Raw genomic sequence first — 25,828 nt, 5'->3', positions numbered from 1 at the left:
CCTGCGTGGATCTATGGACTTCTGGGCGACTCTACCGCTCTCTCTGGCTGGTAGAATTTCCCTGCTTAAAATGATAGCCCTGCCCAGGCTTTTGTATTATTTTAGGACACTGCCGGTATGGATCCCGAGTTCGGTTTTCAAACGCCTGAGGTCACTGATCATAGCGTTCCTGTGGGGCACGGGTAGGAGACGCATAGCGCTCGACACGCTGTTACGCCCCAAAGATGAGGGAGGTATGGCAGTGCCGGACTTCGAAGGATATTACCTCGCTGCCCAGCTGCAGACTTTTACTCAGGAGGTGGCGAGAGTATATAGAGGTCCCGAGGACGCGAGAGTCGAAGGCACCCCGCGACACGTTCTGGCTTATATTACGCTGCACCAGAAACTCCGAGTGGGAGACCTGACGGTCGAGGAGCAGACTTTCCGGCTATGTTGGGACCGGGCCCGTAAGCGGGCGGGTGTCCGCCTTATGTATGCCCCCGAAATACCGCTGGGAATGGTCACTGCCCTCCCACATGGAGGTGACTGGTCACGCTTGCTAGGATGGGAGGAAGCGGGAGTACACGTGCTGGGTGACCTCTACGAAGATGGGATGTTGCTGCCGTTTAGGGACCTGCAAGAGAGATTTGACCTACCGAGGGGTGACTACCTGCTGCACGCGGCAGTCACAGGCGCCATGCGGGCCCACTGGGGGGAAGGGCTGCAGGAACCAGGTACCTCGATGGCCTGCCAGTACGCCATGATGGCGGCGGGAACCTTTAAGGCCGTCACGTGCCTGTACTCGAGGATGCAGCGGGAGGCCTTGAAACCTTTGGCAGCCCTGAAGGCCAAGTGGGAGCTAGACCTCCAGGTGGAGATACCAGACACGACCTGGGGCCAACTGATGAGGAGGGCGCGGAAGAGCTCGAGGAATGCCAGGTTCCAATTGATCCACTTTTACGTTATCCACAGGGCATACCTCACGCCCGGGAAAATCCAACAGTACTTTGGGGCGACCGACGCTGCTTGCCCCAGATGTAATACAGCGGGGGCGGATTTATGTCATATGCTGTGGGATTGCCCCTCTTTAGGCGACTATTGGCAGGAAGTTGGGCGGGCCCTTAACGGTGCGACGGACAGGGAGATCCAGTATACTAAAGCAGTTGGCATCCTTCACTGGTTCCCACACACACCTAGAAATACGATGTCCAGTAAATTTATAGACTTAGGGCTTATCTTGGCCAAGCGGGAGATCACACGAAATTGGAAGTCCAGAGTGGGACCCACGTATAAAAGATGGTATGGGGAGTGTCTGAGATGGGCCGCATGTGATAGTACCCTACGATACCAGATGGCCTGGAGGTCGAATGACGAGAAAGCACTGGAAAGGGCGACTGCATGGGAGGTGATGGTGCAGGCGCTCAGGGATGTGGACGATGAGGGGCAGGAAGACGAGAGCGAACTAGCTGGATCAGACCCTAACACTATACAGGAGAACACACCTTAGCGATTGTTTGCTTTCTCTTACAACACACCAGGCACTGATACATGGTTACTCAGGCGCAGCGCGACCACGGGGGAGGGCGGGTAGGAAGCTGGTTTGGAGGGATGTTGGGGTACCGAAATTTGGGGAGGGGGAGGGGCGTAAATCACAAAAGCATTCCAGGGTTATGTGCAAAATGAAGCGGGCAGACAATGTAAGAAGTACGAGTCCAAGACGGAGATGAAGCCGCCCGCGTCAGGAGAGGGGAGATCCCCCCGGACGAAGACTGAATGTTTTCAATTGAACTGGCTCATGTCATACTAATTTTGCTGAATATTTTGTCTGTACATTTCTATTGGTGATGCAATAAAAATTATGTTAAAAAAAATAAAAAAAATAAAAAAAATGGAGTGCACAGGGCCCATGTCTGGGCATACCCGTCCCACTCGAGGGGACAAATGCAAAAAGAACAATTAATGGTCAGAATGCAAAACAATGTCATACATTCACCCCAGTACAGAGATCTGGGCCTAAATCCATCGTTTGTTGCTGACTATGCCATTCCAGTTTGGACCCAGCCATATGCAAATCAGTCTTTACCCTACGCCCAATGGGAACCGTCCGGCCCGAACTGCCAGGCCAGATCCTCCCTGGACTGGAAACAAGCATCCTGGGACTGGTTTCTGGGTAGCACCCTTCATCTGCACTCTTCCCATAAAGCACATGGTCAAGACTGATTTGCATATAGCTGGGTCTGCGCTGAGGTGGTGAAGGGAGCTAAAGAATGATGATGGATTCAACCTAGATCTGTGACTGGGAGTGAGTATCTGAAAAGTTTCAGCGCTCCGTCCATCATCTCTTTATGTCTGTACTGTGGCATGGGTGCAATCAGGGACATCTTGAGAATTTTGGGGGCCGCGGACCAATCGTATTTTGGGGGCCCTTGTTCAGCTTTGAATTTATGAACTAATTTCTGCTATTTCATACCCTTTTTGGCCAGGTGACTGGCAGTGCACAGACACTCCTCCAATTTCTCAATTTGTTACATCTAATGTTCAGAGATAGTGATGTGTGTTTTCAATATTGTAACACAGCAATAGCTCACTGATATTGGAAATAAACCCCTCCCATTTCTCACATGTGCGGTCCTGTTTTGAGCTAAAATAAATCTTTTTTTATGGATGCTGCATGAAACATAAACACAACATTTCTCTACACAATGCCTGTAATAGACTCTCAAATACCACCCACATTAAAAATAAATTAAAGTAAAACGGTACTTAAAACAATCTCTTTAAGGATTTTTCATAGCCAACAGGGCAAGAATCTTTGCAGAACAGAGCAGGTTCTAAGGGGGCCCTCTGAAAGGCTGGAGCCCTGGGCTAGAGCCCACTTTGACAATGCCTTAAAACGTCTCTGGGCATGCAGGCACAATATGCATGTTGGTGCAATCAATTTTACAGAAGGGTTCGTAAAAGCAAGTATGTTCACTTTTGTAACACTAAAGTGTCCTGTGGGTACAAACAACAGGCATAGACACCCGTTGCGCCCATGGACACTTTGTATAATATGTCTCCAGGTGCTTTAGAGGGCTTTCTTGTAATATTTAAAAGTGCTAAACCACACCATGTTGGTATGACAACATGGCTGAAGTCCTGGACTTTGTCATAACTGATCCAATTTCACTAATGCTTCTAGCAACAGTATTCAACAATGCAACGGTTTCGCCTTTGCAAAAGTTAGAGCTATTGGCATTGTAAATGACAAAATTGTCATTTATGTGTTGGTTTTGAAAACAGATAAATAAATTGCATTGTTATTTACAATGCCAATAGCTTAATCTCTCGCAAATTCCACACACAAACACACAGACCCACACCTACACACACATAGAGCCCCCCACACACACAGAACCGCCCCCACACACAGAGCCCCCCCCACACACAGAGCCACACACACCCAGCCACACACACACACACACACACACACATTCAGGGGAAGGACAAACACAGAAGAAGAAGGCAAGCCCAGACAAGCTAACGACTAAGAAGCAAGCAAATGGGTGACAATAAAGCCATCCAGTGGTAACTGATGGGCAGGTTATAAGCCCACTATAAGCACACACTGTGCTTCGCAGCTGTTAACAGTCGGTCCTTAGTAGCTTGGTCTGTCTTGTAGGCTAGACCTAAAAATAGGCGGGGATCTCCTTGGGAAGCAGCGTGAGTGTGAGCAGAACTCGCTTAGGACTAGTTATCATTCGTCAGCGTTTAGATTTTACTATTTATAGGTATCTTGCAGGACAAATACGACAGAGCCACCACGATTCTCTTTTCACTGCAGGTTACCCATTTGTACAGAAAGGAAGTATTTCCTTTATTCGCGTGAGTGGATTTGGGGGCAGCCACCAAGTAAGTATTACAGCGTTTGGCAATCAGCAAAGCTTTACTTCTTCTGGAACACCGATTTCATACAGAGGTCTCCTCCCGGGGAATTCGTGTTTAACTGTATCAGAAAAGTGACACTTCATAGGCTGGGTTAAGAGATATCCTTTAGAGCTTGGTGCTGGTTCTCCGGTTTCCTTGCCCCCCTTCGCCCCTCCTCCCTGTTTGACAGTCAGACTTTTTCTCGAAGCTACAGAAATAAAAGTACACACTGTACTGTAGCAGCAGCAGTTAGGTAAACATTCCATTAGAACAGGATACAGAATTGACTACGAAGCTGGCACACTTTTGTAGAAGAAGGAAACAGGTTTTGGAGCAACACAGTGGATGCGTATGCCACCTTCCAGATTAAATGTACAAATTGATTTCAAGTCGCGCCAAGTACAGTGAAAATGAATTCGCCTGTCTTTAATTTTCGCGAGGCCAGGCAAGTGGTGCCTGGTGACCATCCGCACTAGACTCCACACTTACGCACAAAATAATGCAGCAAACGGGATGGGCGAAGAACCCTTCCCTTCCCCAACCACCTCCCAGGGACGCTGGCATGCCGGGACGAATGATAGCACGCAATTGTTCGACCTACTTCAAAGCAGGCACCCTGGGCGAGCCGCCGCCGGAAGGCCCCATATTGTAATGAGCCTAAGACAAAACAACATCTCACCAGCTTATCTCCCCCAAGCGGGCACACACTCTGAAAGCCTCGTAGTAGTGAATTTAGCAAGGCACGACCAACAGACAGTCCCGTCACACTTTTCAATAAAGACTTGCGTCTCACAGTTTATTTATTTGTTATCCATTATGCACAGCAATTATTTATTTATAATTCAACCCCCCCTCCCCACACACCCGCGCCCCCAACGAACCGTCCTTCGAACTCGCGCCATCTCACCAGCTTATCTACGCCTGAGCGGGCACACGCTCTGAAAGCCTCGTAGTAGTGAATTTGGCAAGGCACGACCAACAGACAGTCCCGTCACACTTTACAATAAAGACTTGCGTCTCACAGTTTATTTATTTGTTATCCATTATGCACAGCAATTACTTATTTATAATCCAAACCCCCAACCCCACACACACACGCCCCCAAGGAACTGTCCTTCGAACTCGCGCCATCTCACCAGCTTATCTACGTCCGAGCGGGCACACGCTCTGAAAGCCTCATAGTAGTGAATTTGGCAAGACACGACCGACAGACAGTCCCGTCACACTTTACAATAAAGACTTGCGTCGCACAAAATAATGCAGCAAACGGGACGGGCGAAGAACCCTTCCCTTCCCCAACCCCTCCCAGGGACGCTGGCATGCCGGGACAAATGATAGCACAAAGTAGTTCAACCTACTTCAAAGCAGGCACCCTGGTGAGCCGCCGCCGCCAGAAGGCCCCGTATTGTAATGAGCCTAACACAAAACGCCATCTCACCAGCTTATCTACGCCCGAGCGGGCACACGCTCTGAAAGCCTCATAGTAGTGAGTTTGGCAAGGCACGACCTACAGACAGTCCCGTCACACTTTACAATAAAGACTCTGTAGCACCCAGGTGTCGCTCTCGGCCGAGTTCTGCTTGCCGGACAGCGAGCAGCACTCCTTGGAGACACAGTGGAAATGACCAAAACATGCCGGAGAAAGAAAAAAAAAAACAACCACCGCAATGACATTCACAAAGGGGCGGAGTGCGAAAAAATCACCGGAACGCCCACGAATCTGCTCCGACAATTACGGACAGATGTTTCTTCCAATGGCTAGCCTCCATTTATGGAGCTAGCCAATGGAAGAGAGAGGCGGGCCAAAACCCCGTACTGGTAAACATAAGATTTCGCCTGCGCGAACACTGCTGCGCAGTGGACGCCAGGCGAAGCCTAAAAAGTACAGCACTGAAAACATAGTATCCTGTAGACGGGGTGATCTTCAATAAGTGGTGTTTTGAAAAGAACTTTATGAGCAAGTACCATCTTTACATTGTAATTAAGAGTGGCAAACAGTAATTGCACCTGCCTCATCACGTGATGCCAGAATTATTTAACAATAGCATTGTTAAGCAGAGAATCCCAAACTTCACCTAACTTTCCAAGGTGAAGCTAAAGCCCAATCAGTCTGACTTAAATTATCATCTTGAGCACCAGGGATTCGGGCAGGTGGGAAGTTCTGGACTAGCAAATCATTGTGGCAGACTTAGCAACCTATAAACTGCAGCTCTCCCACAGACACCATGTGAAGGAGGTGCCAAAGAGAATCATATTGTGATCTGGGAGTGGGCAAGGCTGTGCACTCCATTCAGGGGAAGGAACATGGCTCACAACACAGCTGAGCTGATCAAGGTGGTGAATAGACCTTGTAGTGGCGTAGCTTTGCCAATAAAATTGGAGTGTGAGCTTCAGATTTTACAACAATCACGCTGGCTTATCAGGTGAAATTAAATGATACTAGGAGCACACCATGGTGGGATTTAGGGTAAGTGGAAAGGGAGATGAGTGGGGATTGTGTGTGGTACTTAAAATGTGTTCTTTTGTAAAATAACCATTGTCTTAAGACCTGCAAAACAGAGAGGAGAGTGTATCTACCCTTGTCTGTGCGTGTATGTAAAAATCCCAGGTGAAATCCGACAGATATCTCACCATACACAACTGAAAGCACCTGTACCCAACTATTTATTAGAGAATACATTTATTAGTGGGCTGTAACACTCCATACACCCCCCCACCCCCCACCAAAGCTAAACCCCTTTCCTTGATAGGGGGAGGTGGGAGATCGGGGGCATTTCTTGGGTGAGGAGAAGAGGTTGAGAGCAGTGGAGAGATGACAGTTGCTAAGTGGCACTAACCCCGTTTTGCCCTCATCTGCACCTCCCAGCAAACATTTCCAGCATGAAAAGGTTTGCAAAAATGATATAATAAGTACAAAAGTCTGATGATATCAACATAAATCTAACGCTCATGCCCTATTTGTGCAGAGACAGCATTCCTGAGTGCACGCCTTAAAAGAGGACAGACCTTAAAAGGTAAATTGTGTAGAATAATGTGCTAACATTTTCACGTACAGTAAATGGTAAGAATGTAAAGATGTATACTTAAGATCATAAAGGTTTGCACATTAGTGTGTAGGGCAGGAGGAAATCAAACATGGCTAAGAATAAACCTCATTTTGATGCACTCCTCCCCTAAAACAGTTGTGAGATGATGTATGTGTGATGTAAGTGAAGAAATAGCTTTTGAATACGCATAGCTCATCAAGAAAATCACATGTGCGTAACATGTGTTGGTCAATCCCCTTTTTACTGTCCTTAGAAATATGCATTTGCTTTTGACCACCTTGAGAATATTCAACATAGGTTGTCTACACAGCAACCTACATTATTCATTAAGCAAATTAAAATATCCACTCACACTTATGTTGCCTTGTGTTTCCATAGGATTTTCATTTTTTTTAATCTACTTTTCGATATATTGGTTTATATAAAACACATATAAAATTCCCTAAACGTGAACACATATTTTGATTTAAATGTAGACATAACTGGTTTGCACTTCAGAAGATCAACAAAAGGACACTTTTCAAAAGAACCTCTTTAGACAAATGTATAAATCATAAAGGTCAGCGTATGTTTAAATGTAATACATGGCTGGCTAAAACCCAAAACCAAAGAGAAACATGTGACTTGCATGTTTGTGCTGTGTTACAATAAATCAATACATCTTTTGCACTTTAATCCCTTCTTTGACACAAAGGTAGTGATAAAGCATGTGCTTGGAAAGTCTGACTTCATTTAATTTTAATTGCCTTCTAACTTTTGAACTTTTCATCAGCACTGCGAGAATATTTGGCACCCAAGTGTTAGGTGCCACCTTTCCTCCCTCTGTAACAATGCCACATTTGCAAATGAAAGATTCTCTATTACTGACAGACTATAATTGCCTCACTATAGAAACTGACCTGTTTAAAAGAAAGTTATTGCGACCAATCATGCCAAAGAGAACTGGCTGGAACACGTGAATGATTGGATTAGATAGGTACCGTGTGATGTGTCCTCAAGAGGAAGTTGGACAGACAGAGTGAGCAGTCTTGATGATACAGGGTCGTTGGCGGAAGCCTAGGAGTATGGGGTTTAATAGGTTATGTGTGGAACGGTAAAGGGCGAGTCTGTTCGAGGCTAGCCATTTAAAGGTTTGGAGAAATATGCGAGAAGAGAAAATGAGCATTAACAGCAGAGGAGGCATGACTGGCTGAAGGTCTTTAAAATCAGGGGATTATATACAATGTTGAAAGGAGCATAGGTGTCAATTCAAAGTGATTAATCGAAGACCCAAAACAGTTGAGTTTAAGCAGGAAGTTGGGTTTGAATATCTTTGGAGAAAACTGGTTGGGCACAATATGTATTTAGAAATCAAAGGATAGTGAAGAGTTCAGTAGGGAGGCTGGGAGGATGGTGGCAGGTGTATTAGGTGCAAGAAAAGAAAAGGAGGAAAGGGTATGGAGGGTTAGCATGCACTGACATTATTTGTTCATGAGTAGAAGGATGTGAAATTGTCAATTGAGAATGAGGAGGAGCAGCGAGAGATTGCATATGCGTAGATAAATGAAAGGGCTGGGTGTGGCATGAGAATATTAATCAAATCCTGGCATTCCTTATCACATTTTCCTATAGTGGTACTAAAACACTTGAACTATTATTTTTGAACCACTATGTTATTCTTCGAACTAGTTCATTTTCATCAGAGAACTAGCTAAGCAATATGAGTTGGGAAATGACAAATGTGGCTTACAAAGAGCAGCAGGATCTGTAGAAAACCATGAGTGGGGCACCTGAGGTACCAATGGATTAGCTATATTTTCAGGGAAATCCAATACTCAACTATTGAAGAGCATAATGAATGTCATTTTCAAATTCTTGCTCTTTATAAGACACTATTTTCCTGTTATATCCAGCTAGAAACGCTTACAAAACTTTCTAAAAGCATGTGGTACAGACATGGATAAAAGTATTCAATGCAAATACAGTTAAATGAAAACAATATACCATTCTCATAGGCTCTGGACAAAATATTGCCTGCTGCACAGCAAGATACCATCTACATTTCTTTATATTGCTAAGAAGTATTCATGTTGTAACATCAATGAATTCCAACAGTACCTGATACAGGGCCACGCAGAACAGGAACAGCATCATGTATATAATCTTGTACATGACAATTCTCCCCTCAAAGCTGACAAAGAAGAACATGCCACCACAGACATAGATCCAATACTTGATGAACATGGCCATCACAAGATTCCCAAGGACCTTCATGATGTCCTTGTCCTCTCCTTCTTCATCTTCTAACTCTGGTACCTCCTCCGCTGTAAGAACAAACACAATCAATTCATAGATTCATGGAAGAGAAACTATGTCACACTGAGCTAAGCACTCAATAGATTAAGACCCTCATTATGATTTAAATTGAATAGAGAGCTTATTTTACCCATTCTGTAATTACTACTACATCAGCTGAGGTATTACTGAGTGCAATAACTACCTCATTTTATGAGTTTTCCATTTGGAAATGAGGCATAGGAGACTGAATCATTATTTAACACCAAATTTCCAATTTGGCCTTCTTCTGGGCATTTTCCCAGAGTAAATTTCAGCAGGTTTGGATGGCTGAAATCTGTCACAGGGAAAATTGAGGAGGAGTGGTGTTTGATACAAAACTTAAAATACCGATCCCTATGCAAATCCTGCATAAAGATCGTGGTTCTCCTCAAAATGTAGAATCAATTAGCACCCAAAAGACGTCTTAAAATGCAAACAGGATGGCATTACCAAAAATGGAAGATACTTTGTGTCTGCTGTAGAGCTTGGTGATAATGGTGAAATTCTCCACTTTCTTGAAGAAGTGCTAATTCTGGAGGAGAATCCACTGGAAGACTTTCCTCATAAATACTACAATTACAGGGAGGAAATTCTGCCTTTGGCTTTAGTACTTCCTTCCATTACCACCAGATGACTTATACATCTTGTGTGGGTTTTAAAGCTTGTCACAGGAGTGTTTGTTTTGAAGAACAAATTGAAAAATAGGATGGAAAGGCAACATCTGCAGAGAATAATAAGAATGAATGGAAAAATGGCAATTTTAGAAGCTGATTAGGGAATAGTTGATTATGGAATACATCAATTAGTGTCTCTAACATTGTGTACCTGCAGCATTAAAACAGAAGATTTATAAACACAAATTTAATTAGTAGGAAACAAAAACAAATTATAAAGTTGACAACCATTAAAGATCATCAAAAAAGAATTAATTGTAATTCGGAAATATTGTTCTTACAAAGTGAATTGGTGCCTGATCTGTAAGCTCAAAACTAAATACTGATATTTTCAGTAGGGTATTCAGTTTGCAGGTTCTTTGCAATATACAGTCATAAAAACCTCATATGTTTAGCATTTTCCTTCTCTTTTCAGTCAGACATCACCATACTAGTCCAAAGGCTTCATTATTGGCTCAGTCCACGAGGCAAATATCTGCAGAAGAAGCTTTGCTACATCATTTGTTTGAAAGTTATATGAGGTTATTGTCTCAAGAATATTAAAATAAATTGCTGCATTCTCTTTTTAATGTCCAATGTTTTGGAAATATTGCCAATAATGTAGTGATAGAAAAACATGTGCTTCACTGTATTTGAAAGTGGTAGTCTCCGCCAACCCATTTTTGGTCATTCAATGAATATACCAATATGAAAAAATCCCAGTCTCGATCAGTCACTTTATTTTTAGTGTGACTTCTGTCACTTCCTCAGGTTTAACAGATGAATTTTAGCTCTTGCTAATCACTATCCTTCTCATCCCATGCTACTGTCAGAAACATTTCACGTGAAAGGGAAGCACGTGCTACTTTATACTTTATGTGTAGTACTCACTCCAGTACAAGAAAGCACACACACACACACACAGAGTAATAAAGTAACTGATGGATGGGCTGGATGACTTTTTGTGACTAGCATTGTTCTAACTAGTTTTCCTAAACCATACTATACCAATGTTTCTGATATCCCACAGTTCTTTCTGTTGAATCACCCAGAGAAGGAGGAGAGTTGAACTAAAAATTGTCTTTTCTAGCATCCAAGGATAAAAAGTACTATAACTGACAATCAGCTATTTGCAAACAAGAGCATTCTGTAAACATGTTTTGTCGACCTTTAGAAATATTGTAACTCCCCAAGTACTAATATGTAGTTCTGTGTGATAATGCATTAATCAATTATTTTGGAATTAATGATTTGAAGAAGTTCAATATTAAGTACTTCTGGATGGATAACATGTGGCATGTGGCATGTGCCATTGGTATGCTGATGGTCATGATACTTTGCTACCAAGTTAACCTACTTTCTGAAAAAATATACCTTTCTCCTCAGTGCCAACTTTGACCTCCGACAACATTGCTTCTTTTATCTTCAGTGCTTTCTGCTCTGTGAGGTGTTGCCGTAGCAAGAGCCAGAAAGTAATGGTGAAAACAATCTGAAAAGATATAAATAAAAGTCTGAGTAATGATTCTCCACACCCGACGTACCACTGAATACACTCCGGTCTGCAAATGTATTCTCTGTTTGCAGATTCTTCTAACCACTTCTTTGAATTATTTAAAAGGCACTGATAAGGACGGCTGACTCTGTCAATCTTTTGCGGTTTGGTACATTACCTTTTAAATAGTTTTGGCCAAAGGTGACCAAAATGTTAAGAAAGCAAATGATATGTTAAAAGTAGGCCAAACTGCATCAATGATCAATTTTGTTTTAAGCAAAAATAATCATAAAATACACAGTTATAAATATTTGATGTGCATGCTGGTTGCTCAAAATATTAAGTAGTATATTAAAAGGTTCATTTTAGGCAGTGGACATATTTCCAAGGTAAGGTGAACGTGTGCCTCAATCGTTTATGGCCATTAGTGAACCTTTAATGGTATCAGATACATTCCATATTTCACAAACCTACAAATCTAGGACAATCAAATACACTTTATAAACCACACACCAAGAAATACCGGAGAATTAGCCACATAATGAGGTTGTCATCACATAATCAACTTCTCCCTTATTCCAGTTCAGAACTGGTAGGCAATATGGTAAAGCTTCTAAGGTGCAAGCCTTCTAATACATTTATTTAGGGCTTATTAGCATTGGACGAGGTCCTAAAGTTGCAAATAGGACATCACACAGTTTATCAATACTATGAAACTTCTGCTTTGATATATGCAGACATTTCCTGTGTTTAGCAGCCTCTTCAACACAATTATGTTAAGGAGTGATTTATTGTATATCCTAGTTAGAATTTGTTGTTCTACCAAATCAGAAAAGGTGGAAAATAATGCATCAGTATCCCTTGCTTATCTATTTTCAATGATTCAGAATGATTTGTGTCCATAATTGTCTCTTCTATACAACAGAATTCCCATGAGTCAAAAGCTTTACTTTATAGGCTTAACACTTTATAAAGAACACCACCTAGCTTCCCATCTTTAAAAGTGATGCTAAGCACCACACTTTTTTCAAAATATTTATAAAGCATTTGGCAGTTAGTCAGATAACAAAGCCAGACGTCAAATCAGGAAGTTTTCTTTACTTCTTGCACAGTTTACAAAAGATAGTGCATATATAGATGAAGTTAGTTTTTGCTCCAGTGAGAAGTTGCTACCACAGAAATGTGCTTTAAAGAAGCCCCAATTTCGGTTTTGCTTTCAATTATATGGTCCGTTGTAGTTCATATTATACATACCTTTGAAGCAAGTTCTCCAGGATCTTTCCGTTCTAGAAACCCATTGACTTCTGGAAGCTCTTTGTTGTTGAGGTGGATGCTCCAGATGTACTGCAATGTTAGCAGCAAGTTTCCATAGATGACCATGAACGGAGAGGTAAGCATAGCGTATTTCCTTCTGTTCCTTATCATCCAAAGGGCACAGGACCATATCAATAGCACAAAGGTGAGCCAGCTGTGGTATGTGATGCTCCAGGCCTGGAAAGAAGATTATGGTGAGACTACTTCAGTAGAATATGGATGTAATTATGTAGATCTGTGTTTTACAAATGAATCAATGTCGTAACCAAGAACAATGACTTGAAATATATTTCATGCAATGAAACTCCCTGCGTTTTCGCTAAGCACACAGAAATAAACAGAGTTCACTTTTATTACAGAGTTAATATTCCAAGCCCCATCAATGTTTTTACAGAAATGGCACTTTGGTCTAAGCACAAAATCCCCATTCATTGGAGCTGGTCCAGTTGCCCTTTAACCTCGCTCTTGACCGGGGGAGAGGTGGGGCTTCATGACCTCTCATGCCCGTCGTCACACTCAACAAAGGGTATTTTACCCATCAGCATCTAGATTACCTCATAAAGCAGCACAAGATGTAAATATTCCCCTTATTAAGAACATTACAATGTTGGGAGCACCACGGAGGACAATGAAGACCCTCAGGACTAACAATGGCTGGTATACGCCATCTGCTCCCACATTCCAATGTTTGTCTTTCTATTTCTACTTTTTTAATCCAGAACATTCTACTCTAAGTGGTGAAATGTTCTAATAGCCTTATTGCCCTTCTGTTTGAGGCCATACCAGCTGTTAAAGGCCAGCTCCCTCAGTCGTATAACTCAGGTTCAAGGCCTTTAGAAACCAATACAGTCCTCAGCAACGGGCTACACAGCTATATTATTGCAGACATGCCAGTCCATAGTTAATCAGATGTGAAAGGCTAGTATGTTTCCCAGGCCAACAAAGATCAGTGAGTTGTGGTTATTACTAATGAAACAATTCCAAATAACACTTGAAAGTTTAAAAGTTGTGAGTTAGTGTTTAAAATGTTTAAAGTCTTCACACAGTGAAAGGTATCGGGTTGGGCATTAAAAGTGTTTTGCAGCTGGTCCATTGGCCCCTGGTTGGTACATTGATCTAGTCCAAAGGTAGTGAAGCATGACTCTGATTCCCTAATGTTAGTTGTATGAATGCAATCAGTCATTATCGATAGAGTTGAAATGGGCATGCATAAGCAGCTATAAAGGTAAAATGGCATCAAAAAGCGCTACATGGCACCCATTTTGCTTATCACAGTAAGATGTTCACAGCAAGAATCGGTAGTGGAGAAGTGTGTCTCAATGATTAGAGCGGCAGACCCTGATGCAGAGGTCTAGCCCGGGACCAGGGTTCAATTCCCTGCCTTGGCGGGTCTTGGCCTAAAATATTCCACGGACCTGATCATTTTCGCCTCGGTGCCTATTCCAATCATGGAGTCCCACTCTGCAACTCTGGGCAATAGCTTGCTTAATCTCCACAACGGCCCCCAAAACGCTAAGGATGCCTGGCCTCCACCTTGGGGGTGCCCAGGAGTGGACGCCTCACAGGGAAAGCCAGGATGGGTTCCACAGCGGTATTCGTACAAGCGCCTTGAGACCCTTGCGGGTGAGTAGTGCGCTATACAAGTATCAATTTACATTCAGAAAATCAATAACTCTTCTTCTCACTGAGCTTGCCCTTCCTCCCTGTGGTTAAGAATACATTTGATGGGCAGTGGGGGAAATGTGCACTTGATGGAGTGATTGAACAGGTACTTTGGCTACAGGAAGGATCTGAATTTGTATTTGTATTTGGGTGAGAGGATTTTCAGGAAGCACAACATTATCCCCCCATGGCCTTTTGATACTACTGAAATAGTACTTCAGGAAAAGGCAGTTTCTGTCATGTGCAGACAGATCAAATGAATCTATAAACCCGCAGATGGTGTAACTTATTGTAGTGTTGTTTAACCACAGTGGTGTGATACATACCATCATTGAAATAAGTGCACAGATGTAACTTTGTTTCATGATAAACTGGAAGACAGTCACCATGACATGGACTTTAGAATTCTCCTTTTCAAGCTCTGTTTCCTCTTGCTCTTCTTCCCCTTCCTCCTCCTCTTCTTCTTTCTTTTCTGAAAACAGGTATCATTTATATAGCAATTTAAATAGTCACAGCACACATATGCATATTTGAAACCATAAACACATATTTAAATGTTTAAATTGAAATTCAGATCAGTACGCATCAAGAATGGACCCAGATGAACTACCATTCACGCATGTGCACAAATGAAATGTCGTAATATGAAAACTGTTTTTATGTTCCTTTAGTGAATATGTAATGTAATTTTTTACCTGTAATATTGTGTCTTAATTTGTTTTTATGTCATTTACTTTAGAGGACACTATTGTACTATCTTAACAAAATATTTTAGTTTATTTTGAAAATCATTTCGGAACCTATTCAATTTTGTTGGAAACCTTGTTCAAATTCTGCTGCAATTGGAGCTAAACTATGTGGCCTGGAAAGAATTTGTTATGAGGCAATGGTATGCGAGCAGAGGGAAATGTATTGTTTCAGAAAATGCAGATTTGTACGCAGGATAGGTTCAAATGTAGTCATCTAGTATCCTACAAAGTGTTAGTTCGTGAAAACAATGTATTTGTTTCATTTAAAAATCGTTCTCAATATGTCATTTTTGACTATCATAGTAAATTAGCCTCTGTGAAGCATGCACTTAGAAAACAATCTACTATGTGCATGCCTCTTGCAATAAATGGCATGCCTCCTTTATTAGGAGCAGACATATTTTAAACCTGCCCCTGCCATTGGTTTGGTCTGGATTCTATTGTGTTTATTTATTTGAGGAGTTTGGTATAGCACACGTGGTTTGGTTCTCAATCACTTTAACTAATCAGTTGCTTTCACAAACGGCTGATGGAGTCTGATTCAAGAGAAGAGAACGGAGTTGCAAAGGCACAGGTCTAGCCCTAATGTCAGCCACATCCTGTTGGCAGGTTTGGGGTCAAATGAAACCAAAGTATTAGCTCGGGAGGGTTGGTTGAGGTGAACGATTTATACAAGTAATGGTGAGCAGGAAGTGTCCGGTCTGAAAGTGGTATAGTTCATCCTTTGACCATCACTGAGGCCTGTACTCATTGTGATGTGAAATTCTTTCAATTGTTAGACTTTGTGATTGAAGCTATGCTGATATATGCTAAGAACAAAATTGTATTTCAAAACGTGAATCACTCTGTAATCTGTCGTAAATATATTTATGTATATCTTTTCCTGTGGTGACACCCGGACCAAACCGCACATTTCTCATCTGTATATATCAGAAAGCTGTGCTGAGTCTTACACCTCAGAAATGTCAGAATTCTGCAAGAAATGACGAAATTCAGGCAAGAAACGGACTGCATTGGTGATATCTGCCTATTTCCTGTAATTGTTTGTGCAATATTAGACCTATCTGAGCAAGATTCTGTTTTTGCTTAAATCAAGAGATTATACGGGAGTTGATGTATTCTCCGACATGCCTTTATCTTCTTAAAGTATGCTAAGGCAGCAGAATCACCTCAAAATACTGCCCATCTTTAGTGTTCAATTGGGAAATAATGAACAATACGGGCCCTGGGCCTACTTTAGCTGTGCTGCTATCATTCTCAGTCTGTTTTTAATGATGGTGAAACCGATTAGAACCTTTTAATAGACTGTGTTTTTTTCTCACACATGTGGCATATTAATACTTACAAATTCACATGTCACCTTGTTGTGTGAAATGTTGTTCGTTTACTTCTTGATTTATGAGGGATAGTTCGTGAAAGTCATAGAATCATATTTGAACCTACAAAGATCGTAGAAGCTGTAGGAGATGATGATATTAATTTTTCTTTAAAGCAGGGTCTAACAGGGACTAGCTCTCCACAAACTTTACAGCTGATATTGTAGACGATGGTGTTGGACGTGCTCTGCTAGAGCTCCATCCCTGACTCCCCGCCATCCGCCAATACATATTCGACACCACGCATTGCCGGGGACACCAACTGACTTTAACGGACCCTGGCAGGACCCTGAGTGTGCAGTGCAACTCCTGGAGTCCAGGGCTGCTGTGGGCCGCGGCCGCAGCCACCCACCAACGGAAGGGCCCAAGCGGAAGTGCGAGCAGCCCGGCTGTAAATCTAGGGCAACACCAGGGATGAGCCACACCCAACAGGCCCCAAAGAGCTGCATCCGCTGACGTGCCATCACAGTAATTCCCTCCTTGCCATTACTCGTATCAGCAAAGCTAGGGGGCAGTGTAACTTTTAGCGAGTGCACGCATACGGCCATTGGAATCTCAGAAGCGAGGCAGAATGCAAAGTCGAAGCACACACACAGCGCTGACGGAGCAAACCTGAAGCCCCGATTGACTGACAGGGATCGCGGCCACACATGGGAATCTCGGAGACACAGGTGTGAACACACTGGAGGCACCTCATAACAGGCAAGAGTTTCTCAGCCACCGGGTGGAGTTGGGCGGAATTGCAAACATTATCCATATGCCCAGAGCAGAGAGAAAGTGCGCATCGCCGAGGCCCGCTGCAGTGCCATATGTGCTGGGCTGTGGCCTCTAACACTTCGACTCCTGATCCTAGTGGGACAACACGTGTTTTCTCATTTGCACTCATTGGTGAGCCCTATGCTGTACGCAAACCTGCTGTTGCAAAAGAGAAGCAAACCTGTGAGACCTGGGGCCTAACAACCATGGTCAGATCGCAACTGAATTCCCTTTCTACCTTGACACAGGACGCAACATAACGCCTGCTTGGTCAGCGAGTCTCAGTAGCAGCCTCCCCCTGCCACCACAGCACCAGCATAGCCCAAGGCTCCTTCCACACGCTCTGTGGTGCCCATGTGTCACACAGGGGATAGCCACGGACAGGCACTGTGGGTCCTCCCACTCAGCCCTATTGACTGGCGCAATCGGCAAGATGGCTGGTGTGGGCCCAACTGAATAAATGTCCGCCAAATTGGACGCTGTCTGACAACAGTAGGGAAGCTACACACAAATATGGATCAAACCAGTACCTCTCTCGAAGGAAAGATTGATAAGGTGGCAATTGACCTGAACCTCCTGCATGTAGACTACTGCAAACTTGCAGACAGAACATCAGCGATGGAAGCCATGTTGGCGGTGATCCTACCAAAAACAACGGTTGCGGAGAAACGTATCAAAGACTTTGAGACCCGAGTTCATCTCCAGGGAAGCTGCGCTGAAGACGCTGAAGGGTGGTCGAGGTGCAAGAATGTGCGCGTGGTGGGTCTTCCGGAAGGTGAGGAAGGACGGGACGCGGTGACATACATAAAGTCCTGGCTCCGCGACCTGATGCTGGTGGATACACTCTCTCCCCACTTTGTCGTCAAACGGGCACACAGAGTCCCAACCAAGCCTCCATTACCGGGAGCCAACTCTAGACCACTTTTGATCCATGTGCTGAATTACAGGGACAGGGATGTAATCCTTCAGGAAACTAAAAAGCTACAGAGAGTGCAAGTGGGAAATAACACAGTCATGTTGTTCCGTGATTTCACGGCAATAAGCAGAGGCAAAGATACTCCTTCATGGAAGTGAAACGTCGGCTCCGGCAACAAGACCTCAAATACTCCTTGCTGTTCCCAGCTCGTCTGCGAGTGGTAGCACAAGGCAAATCACACTTCTTCAATACCGTGGAGCGGCAAGCGAATGGATGGACATTTGGGAATCCACGGTAGGTACTTCAACGTTGACGGGACCGAAGGAGAAGAATTCCAGCCATCACCCCGGAAAACGCAGGAGAGAGGAGAAACGCATCAAAGCCTGAATGTCACAAAGCTATGGACCCAACATAGAACAGAAGAAACAGGACCAGAGTAGCGCTCTCCGAGAGGCAGCGAAAATCAGAGGGACACAAGGCGAGGTATCATCCGAAGCTAGCCTGTATGAGAGAGATAGCAAGGGGGAACTATCAGACGAGACCGCAGCGACGGCTCGTGGAGGGAGTTACGGTGGGGCAGGAGGGTGGGGAGGGGGAGGGGCAGGGTGGAGGTTGCTAAAAACCGGCATATGGATAATTGCAGGTAAGTAAACAATTTAATTAATAAAACGAATTTCGTAGTGCGCCTTGCATCGCAAAATGCAATGGAGTGCGAGCTACGAAATTCGTTTTATTAATTAAATTGTTAACTTACCTGCAATTATCCATGTGCCGGTTTTTAGCAACCTCCACCCTGCCCCTCCCCCTCCCCACCCTCCTGCCCCACCGTAACTCCCTCCACGAGCCGTCGCTGCGAGACCGTCAACTCACAAGACTCAGAAATCCTCCCGGAGGTTACTCCACAGAATGTGGATGACATGATCAAGTTTTCTTCAGCATGTAACTTGGTTAACACGTTGACCACGATATGTTGTGTTCCACGCATCTACAAATAGACTCAATTGCAATTGTCATATAATAATGCTCCTCAATATTGTACATATGCCACTCTACAGATTACTAGTAGTGGGTGTGGGGGAGATGGGGCTACAGGCAACAAAGACCTATATTAACAAATGCATTCCCCTACGGCACAGGCCCATACTTAGTAACATGTGGCCCGGTATATGCACTCCCTATAAGGAAAAGGGATACTATGTACCTAAGCTCTTTGCATTATAGCCGTGTGTCACCTGCACGGCAACCCCCCTTGTCACAGACAAAATGTTGTTTGTTTTTTCTATTGTTTGGATGACTGCTAGTTGCATTCTTGGGCTTTTGGCATTGTATGCTTTAGTTTGGTACAGTTATACCATCTGTCGCACACTGGGTCAACACGCATGGCTAAATAGATATATAACTGGTCAGCAGCAGTTTCTATCTGTGGCTTACACCCCTCTCAATAGCAGGGCCTTTTGCAGGCCACACATTCACCCATGTATTAGAATTATGGCGGCAATTAAAATATGCACATGAAATGTGAGAGGCATACATAGCCCCTCCCATAGATACCTAATCTATTTTTACCTTAAAAGACACCACATTCAAATTGCCCTTCTCTAGGAGACGCACCTGGCAGGGTCCGAAGTAAAGAATTTACAAAGAAGATGGAGAGGGCAATTGCAAGCCACGAACTACTCGGCGAACACCGGGGGTGCATTGATTTGGGTCCGGCCAGGCACCTCATTTCGTATAGAAGAATCACTGACTGACACAGAGGGTAGATAGTTATCGTAAGTGGCAGATTAGATGGCCAACCCTTTATAATTGCATAAATACTGAACAGACACTATTTCTAGACCCTGTCAAACAAGTTAGCTAACTAGCATGGGGTTCTAATGATTCTGGGTGTGACAATAACAGTGTTTTAGATGTGACCCTAAATGGCTCTTTTCCTCTCATTCCCAGAACTCCCACAGCAGCTGCCATGAGGGCATTAAACAGCTGGGCCTTACAGTGGCACCAAATAGATGCATGGAGGCACAGGAACCCACAAGGCACGGTGTATTAATTCTTTTCCGTGGCACATGGGCTACACGTCCGACTTGATTGAATATTGGTGTAGGATGACCTCCAGCCAGTCATTACAGAACCCCAATATCTTGGGAGAACCCATTCAGACCATAATCCCACACACTACAATTAGATTGGAACACTGACACACTGCCGATTCCAAGATGGCACCTAGACCCGGATGCATTAATGAATGCGGCATTCCCGGAGTCGATAGGAGAGGCTATGGAGCAATATTTTGAGGTTAATTCAGACTCCGCCTCATCACCTTTGATAGAATGGGATACTTTCAAAACAATCATCAGGGGCCACTGCATTGGTACACAGGCTGGTATGTGCAAACGATTGGAGGTGGAGCTCACTACCCTGGAGGGGCACTAGCATCCCACGAGAGAGGGGCAGTAGAGGGCTTGAACAAACGACTAGCTGACAGTAGGAAGGAACATGCCCGATTACTAGAAAGAATTAACTATGCAGCGCATTATGCATGCACACATCACTCAGGTGAAAAAGCTGGTAGACTCCAAGTATGGCTGATCCGACAAGAAGACACAACCTTGCCAGTCTCTTCTCTCCATTCCATGCAAGACAGCCCACTATATTCACAATGGGACATACCCTGAGAGTTTACGCCACACTACACAGCGCTCTATAAGTCCTCTACCTTGACTACGAAGATATTTAAAGTACCTGACATATTTTAGTCCACCACAGATCTGACCCAAATAAAGACTCAAAGTAGATGACCCCATTTTCCTAGATGAAATCAGAGCAAGTATACATGCACTAGCAACTGGTAAAACCCCCGGTCTGGATGGTCTACTGGCAGAATTTTATATGGTTTATGCAGAGTCCTATGGTGCCTCAGCTCAAGAAAACTTATGATGCCTCACTAACAGACTCCATTCTCTCTGCTACACAGACTGAGGTACTACTGATTTCCCTTCCAAAGCCTGGTGATACCCTGCAAGGTTAGGGTCGTACAGATCATTGGTGCTATTTAATAAAGATTACAAGATTCTAGCGTCCATAATAGCCATGAGGCTGGCTCCAATGGTACGGACCTTGGTGCATACGGACGAAAATGGGTTTGTCCCTACTAGAAGCACTGCGCTTCACATCCGCAGATTCTTCAGGGTGCAACAATATGCAACAGATGCCTGGCCTCGTTCAGGCTCCATGCTGTTAGACCTGGAAAACGCCTTTGATTCACTGGAATGACCTTATCTATTTGAAGTGCTGAGTAAGTACGGGCTAGGGGGCACATTCCTTCACAGGGTCAGACTACTCTATATGAAACCATCCGTCAGAGTTCAGACAGGTCGGTTGCTGTCTGAAAGCATAAATATCAACGGAGGCACTAGACAGGGTTGCCCCCTATCACCGCTTCTCTTTTCCCTAGCTATGGAACCGTTGGCAGCGCAGCTTCATAGTGAAGGTGTAGACTGGGGTATTTGGCTGGTAGATGGCTTACATACTGTATCTCCTTAGGCAGACAACCTGCTATTATACTTGAGAGATGTACATAACATACCTGCCCCTATAGCAGATACTCTTAAGAATTTCGAGAAGGTTTCGGGTCTTAGGATAAGCTGGACGAAGTCATGCCGGTATCCCTTCCGGGAAGAGACCACTGATCCAAATCTGCATAGAAATAACTTTCCCCTCTACTTTCCGATACCTGGGCATCTTCATATACCGGGATCCATCTGATATCCTGGAGGGAAACCTGACTAGGGCCTTGTCCACCATCAGGGCACAGATTAAGTTCTGTAAGACATTTCTTCTAAATATGATGGTCAGAATTGCCCTGACCAAGATGGTAGTGTTACTCAAATTACTATACTATTTCTCCAATCTCCCGATCTATGTCCCAGCCAGAATATTTTGAGAGCTTGAGCAGCTGATCCAAGGTCTCATTTGGAACTTGGGTCGCCCCAGAAAAGCGCTGTGGAAACTACGCGCACCTACCTGCCAGGGGGGTCTAGCAGTGCCCAACATGGAATTATACTACCTGGCAGCACAATATCAATGGGTGACAAAATGGCTTGCTGGATTTGGTCCTGATGATATAGCTACTGTGCACCCACCGTGGTCTCAATCCCAGATATACCATTTGTTTCATCCGTCCAAACGACCCTCATGTCCTCCACAGGCCTATCTTGCTCTAGCTCACCGCTGCTATAGGAGAAGCTTACACCTTACCAGAAACACGGTACCTTATGCTCCACTACTATCACTTCTGGGGACCCCTAGAGGCAGGACGGGCACCTCCAGTGGGGAGCTCACACACTGGCATGCAGCTGAGTTACACACACTGGGAGACCTATACACTGATGGAAATCTGATGCCTTTCGAGAATCTGAGGGTGGATCACAACTTGGCAACAAGCCAATTCCTGTTACAAAATTCCATCATGAGATTCCTTTCAGCCGTCTGGGGAGACATGACCACAGAACCAGAGATTAATCTCCTAATACAATACCTACATGTGATGGGTAATGGATCACACATAGTGCACTGGTTAGCAGAGGCACTTCTAACTTTTACGACAAAACCTATGGTGGCCCTGCGTTTACAATGGGAAGAGGACAGGAGAAATCCATGGACAGACAGTGAGTGGGACATGATTCTAGCAAACCCCACATACATAACGAGAAACTCTCAATTCCGCCTTCTACAAATATACATCACACATATGGCCAACCTTTCACCGGACAAACTGAACAAGTATTTTCATATGACCACTTCAGCATGCCCCCGCTGACCACAGAAAAATGCAGACCTCCTCCATATGCTGTGGTCATGCCCCTTTCTCAATACATATTGGCAGGCAATCATAACAGCACTCGCGACTTACACTGAAAGACTGCCACTACAGACATGGGAGTCATACATACTTCGATTTTACCCCAGACCAAAAAAGCATATGGTCACTACTAGGTTGACTGACCTAGGCCTCATAGTGGGCAAGAGTCTGATTACAAAACGATGAAAACACACCGTTCCCCCCCGCTCTAAGCAGCTGGAAGAACTCGCTTATAGTGTGGGCCCAGGTGGAAAGCACGTCATTACAGAGGGAAGAAATAGCTTGTCTGCGTAAATATCCCATTGCACAATATTGGGATGCAATACTTGCGGAACTGAAGTACCGAGATAGAGAGGCTGAGAATAACTCCTCACAGACTGTGGAAGAGCAAGGCTCGGACACTGATCTCCAGTCACCGCACACTCCGGACCCATGATCAATACAGCATTAACACATGAAGGAATGATATCTCAAGGGACACAGAATGCCATGGGGTACAGACCTAATCACTTATCCCATGGGGAACCGATAAGAGGGGAAGATAAACATATTAAAGTATAGATGAGAAGATAGTCTGCTTTCCTTGCATAACATGACCCAGGCGCGGCGGGTTGACAATGTTTTTTTTCTTTTATTTGATTGACTGTTTGGTTAATAACTTTATCACATTTGCACTAAACTGTATTTCCGAAAAAGGTAACATGATACGAAAAAAAATAAGGAATGCCAGATGGACATTTAAATAAATGACATTATTTGGGCAGGGTAAGGCAAATATATTGCCACCCTAATGGACATAGGTGTGCAACTCACACGCAGTATACATCAGATAACAGGTATGAATGTAATATGCATATATATCCTTGTCTGATATACAGAACTGGAACGGGTTACAAATTTAGGATGTATGGGCAAATATGCATGATGAAGCCCACTGCACCAGTTATGGTTACCTGCTCCCGTCTTTTATGTGTTCAGTTTTACCCATATTTGAAAAATGCAAATAAAGATATTTAAAATAAATAAATAAATACATAACAGAGAAGAGGTGCAAACAAATAAAGAGGAATACTATGAAAACTAATTAATGGAAAAATATTTAAAAGTGTAAGTTCAAAACAAGCACATCATACAGCTAAAATATATATAAGTCTGAGTTGTTTATTAACAGCATAAAATGAAATCCAGTTGTTACATTAAAGAGGAAATTATTAGTGAAGGCAAAGAGATATTCTTTCAAGTGTGTCCTGAAATGGATCAGTGTTAGTACCTGAGGTCTCATCATCCTGCTCCCATTTGTACTGTGGGGTTGAATACATATCAATTTTCGTTGGTCCATTCTCCAAAGGAAGATTAGCATGCATGGTGTGGTAATCCACAGGAGTCCCATTAACCGTTACAACTAGCACCTATCAAAAATATATTCCATTTAGCATATTGTGTATAAAAACTTTAGTAGATTAGAAAATGAATTGGTCATATATATGAAAGAAGAGTTATTCACTTTTGAAGTGCAAATCACATTTTAAATAATACCAATCAAAAACAGAAGCAAAGGAAAGTGGCTTTCTCTTATAAAAGTCTTGACATCTATTAACATATAGTCCAAAAATGTAAACTAGCTACTCAGATTATGCATTTGTAAAACACTTTTTCCCTATGTTAAACTGCAACGTGAACATATCTTCTAGTTTCAGGTTTTCTTTCAGAACATACTAAAATACTCTATAATAACAAAATGCAATAAACTACTAAGTGACATTTCACCAAACTTGAAAAATGAGAGGACGTATATCAATCAAAATAGTGAAGTTCTGCACGTGCCAAATAAAGCGGCTCATGCAATGGACAGTGTGATTTGACCATCAGACAAAAATACTTCTAAAAACATGCACAGGTACAAACTACACTCAATAAAATCAGGCATCGATTTTGAATAGCCACTGCAACAGTTAGACTCAAGTGTACTGAACTTCATCAACAGATTAGCATAATGCAAGACAGCAATGATTTGCAAAGAATTGGTAAAGGACGACTTTTTGGTTTTATGGGTCCCAGAAATACTTTTTTGTTTTTTTAAAGAAGCAAGCACTAATGGATTGAAAATAAACCACTACGTTGTGAATTTCGAACACACATATTAGTGTTCTCTTATGGAAGGCTGGACTGTGAGCTGGTACTGTTTATCACCTAAGCTACAAGTAATGGTTGAAAAACTTCTTTTGTGATTTTTTTTCGTGCGCTCACTGAATGGACTGTATATTGTTGGAACAATAAACATGCCTTGTACCTTCTTGGAGCAATGAATAAACTCCAGGTTTTTTGTGGAAAGAGGGAATAGCATCCAGCCTATTACTAGCCATCTCTTTGGGGTCCAATGACAGCATGTGAAGGAGAGGTTACTCAGGGCTAGGTAAATGTCGAAGGACGACAACATTATGAAAAGGGATATGTAGTAGATGGATGAAACAAAACGTGGCTGCGTTTTGGTTTTTGTTTAGCAACTTTAAAGGACACCACTTTTTTAAAGACTCAGCAGTTTAATCTTATCCATGACAGTGCACACAAATTCCTGTGAAAGCCATTCCCATGGAAGGCTTTTTCCACTATTTATGGGCTATAATGGTCAAAAACCAAGCCCTCGGGAATAAATGTTTGAATATCCACTATTTTCTATTTGATGCATTTATAAACGTCCTTACTCTGTGGCAGGGGCTTCCAACTTGGTAGCAGGATTTACACTTAATGAATAAGGGATAGGAAAAGTATCACATGAGCATTCCATAAGCAGTAAGGGCAGA

General features: G+C 43.3%; 1 protein-coding gene across 1 annotated transcript in view; it reads right to left on the bottom strand.

Annotated features, from left to right (window-relative positions):
- Window positions 1-25,828, bottom strand: part of PIEZO2 (piezo type mechanosensitive ion channel component 2) — a 1,150,823-nt gene that overhangs the window by 387,376 nt on the left and 737,619 nt on the right. Inside the window, exons 11-15 of the mRNA XM_086964934.1 lie at window positions 24,298-24,436; window positions 14,696-14,841; window positions 12,648-12,884; window positions 11,276-11,390; window positions 9,030-9,235 (exon numbers count right to left, since the gene is read on the bottom strand). Coding sequence (XP_086821060.1) covers window positions 9,030-9,235; window positions 11,276-11,390; window positions 12,648-12,884; window positions 14,696-14,841; window positions 24,298-24,436 — 843 coding nt within the window. The remainder of the gene's footprint in view (window positions 1-9,029; window positions 9,236-11,275; window positions 11,391-12,647; window positions 12,885-14,695; window positions 14,842-24,297; window positions 24,437-25,828) is intronic.

This window comes from Lissotriton vulgaris, chromosome 4_1, assembly GCF_964263255.1.
Source record: "Lissotriton vulgaris chromosome 4_1, aLisVul1.2, whole genome shotgun sequence".
Taxonomy (NCBI): domain Eukaryota; kingdom Metazoa; phylum Chordata; class Amphibia; order Caudata; family Salamandridae; genus Lissotriton; species Lissotriton vulgaris.
This window is presented reverse-complemented; position numbering and strand designations above follow the sequence as displayed.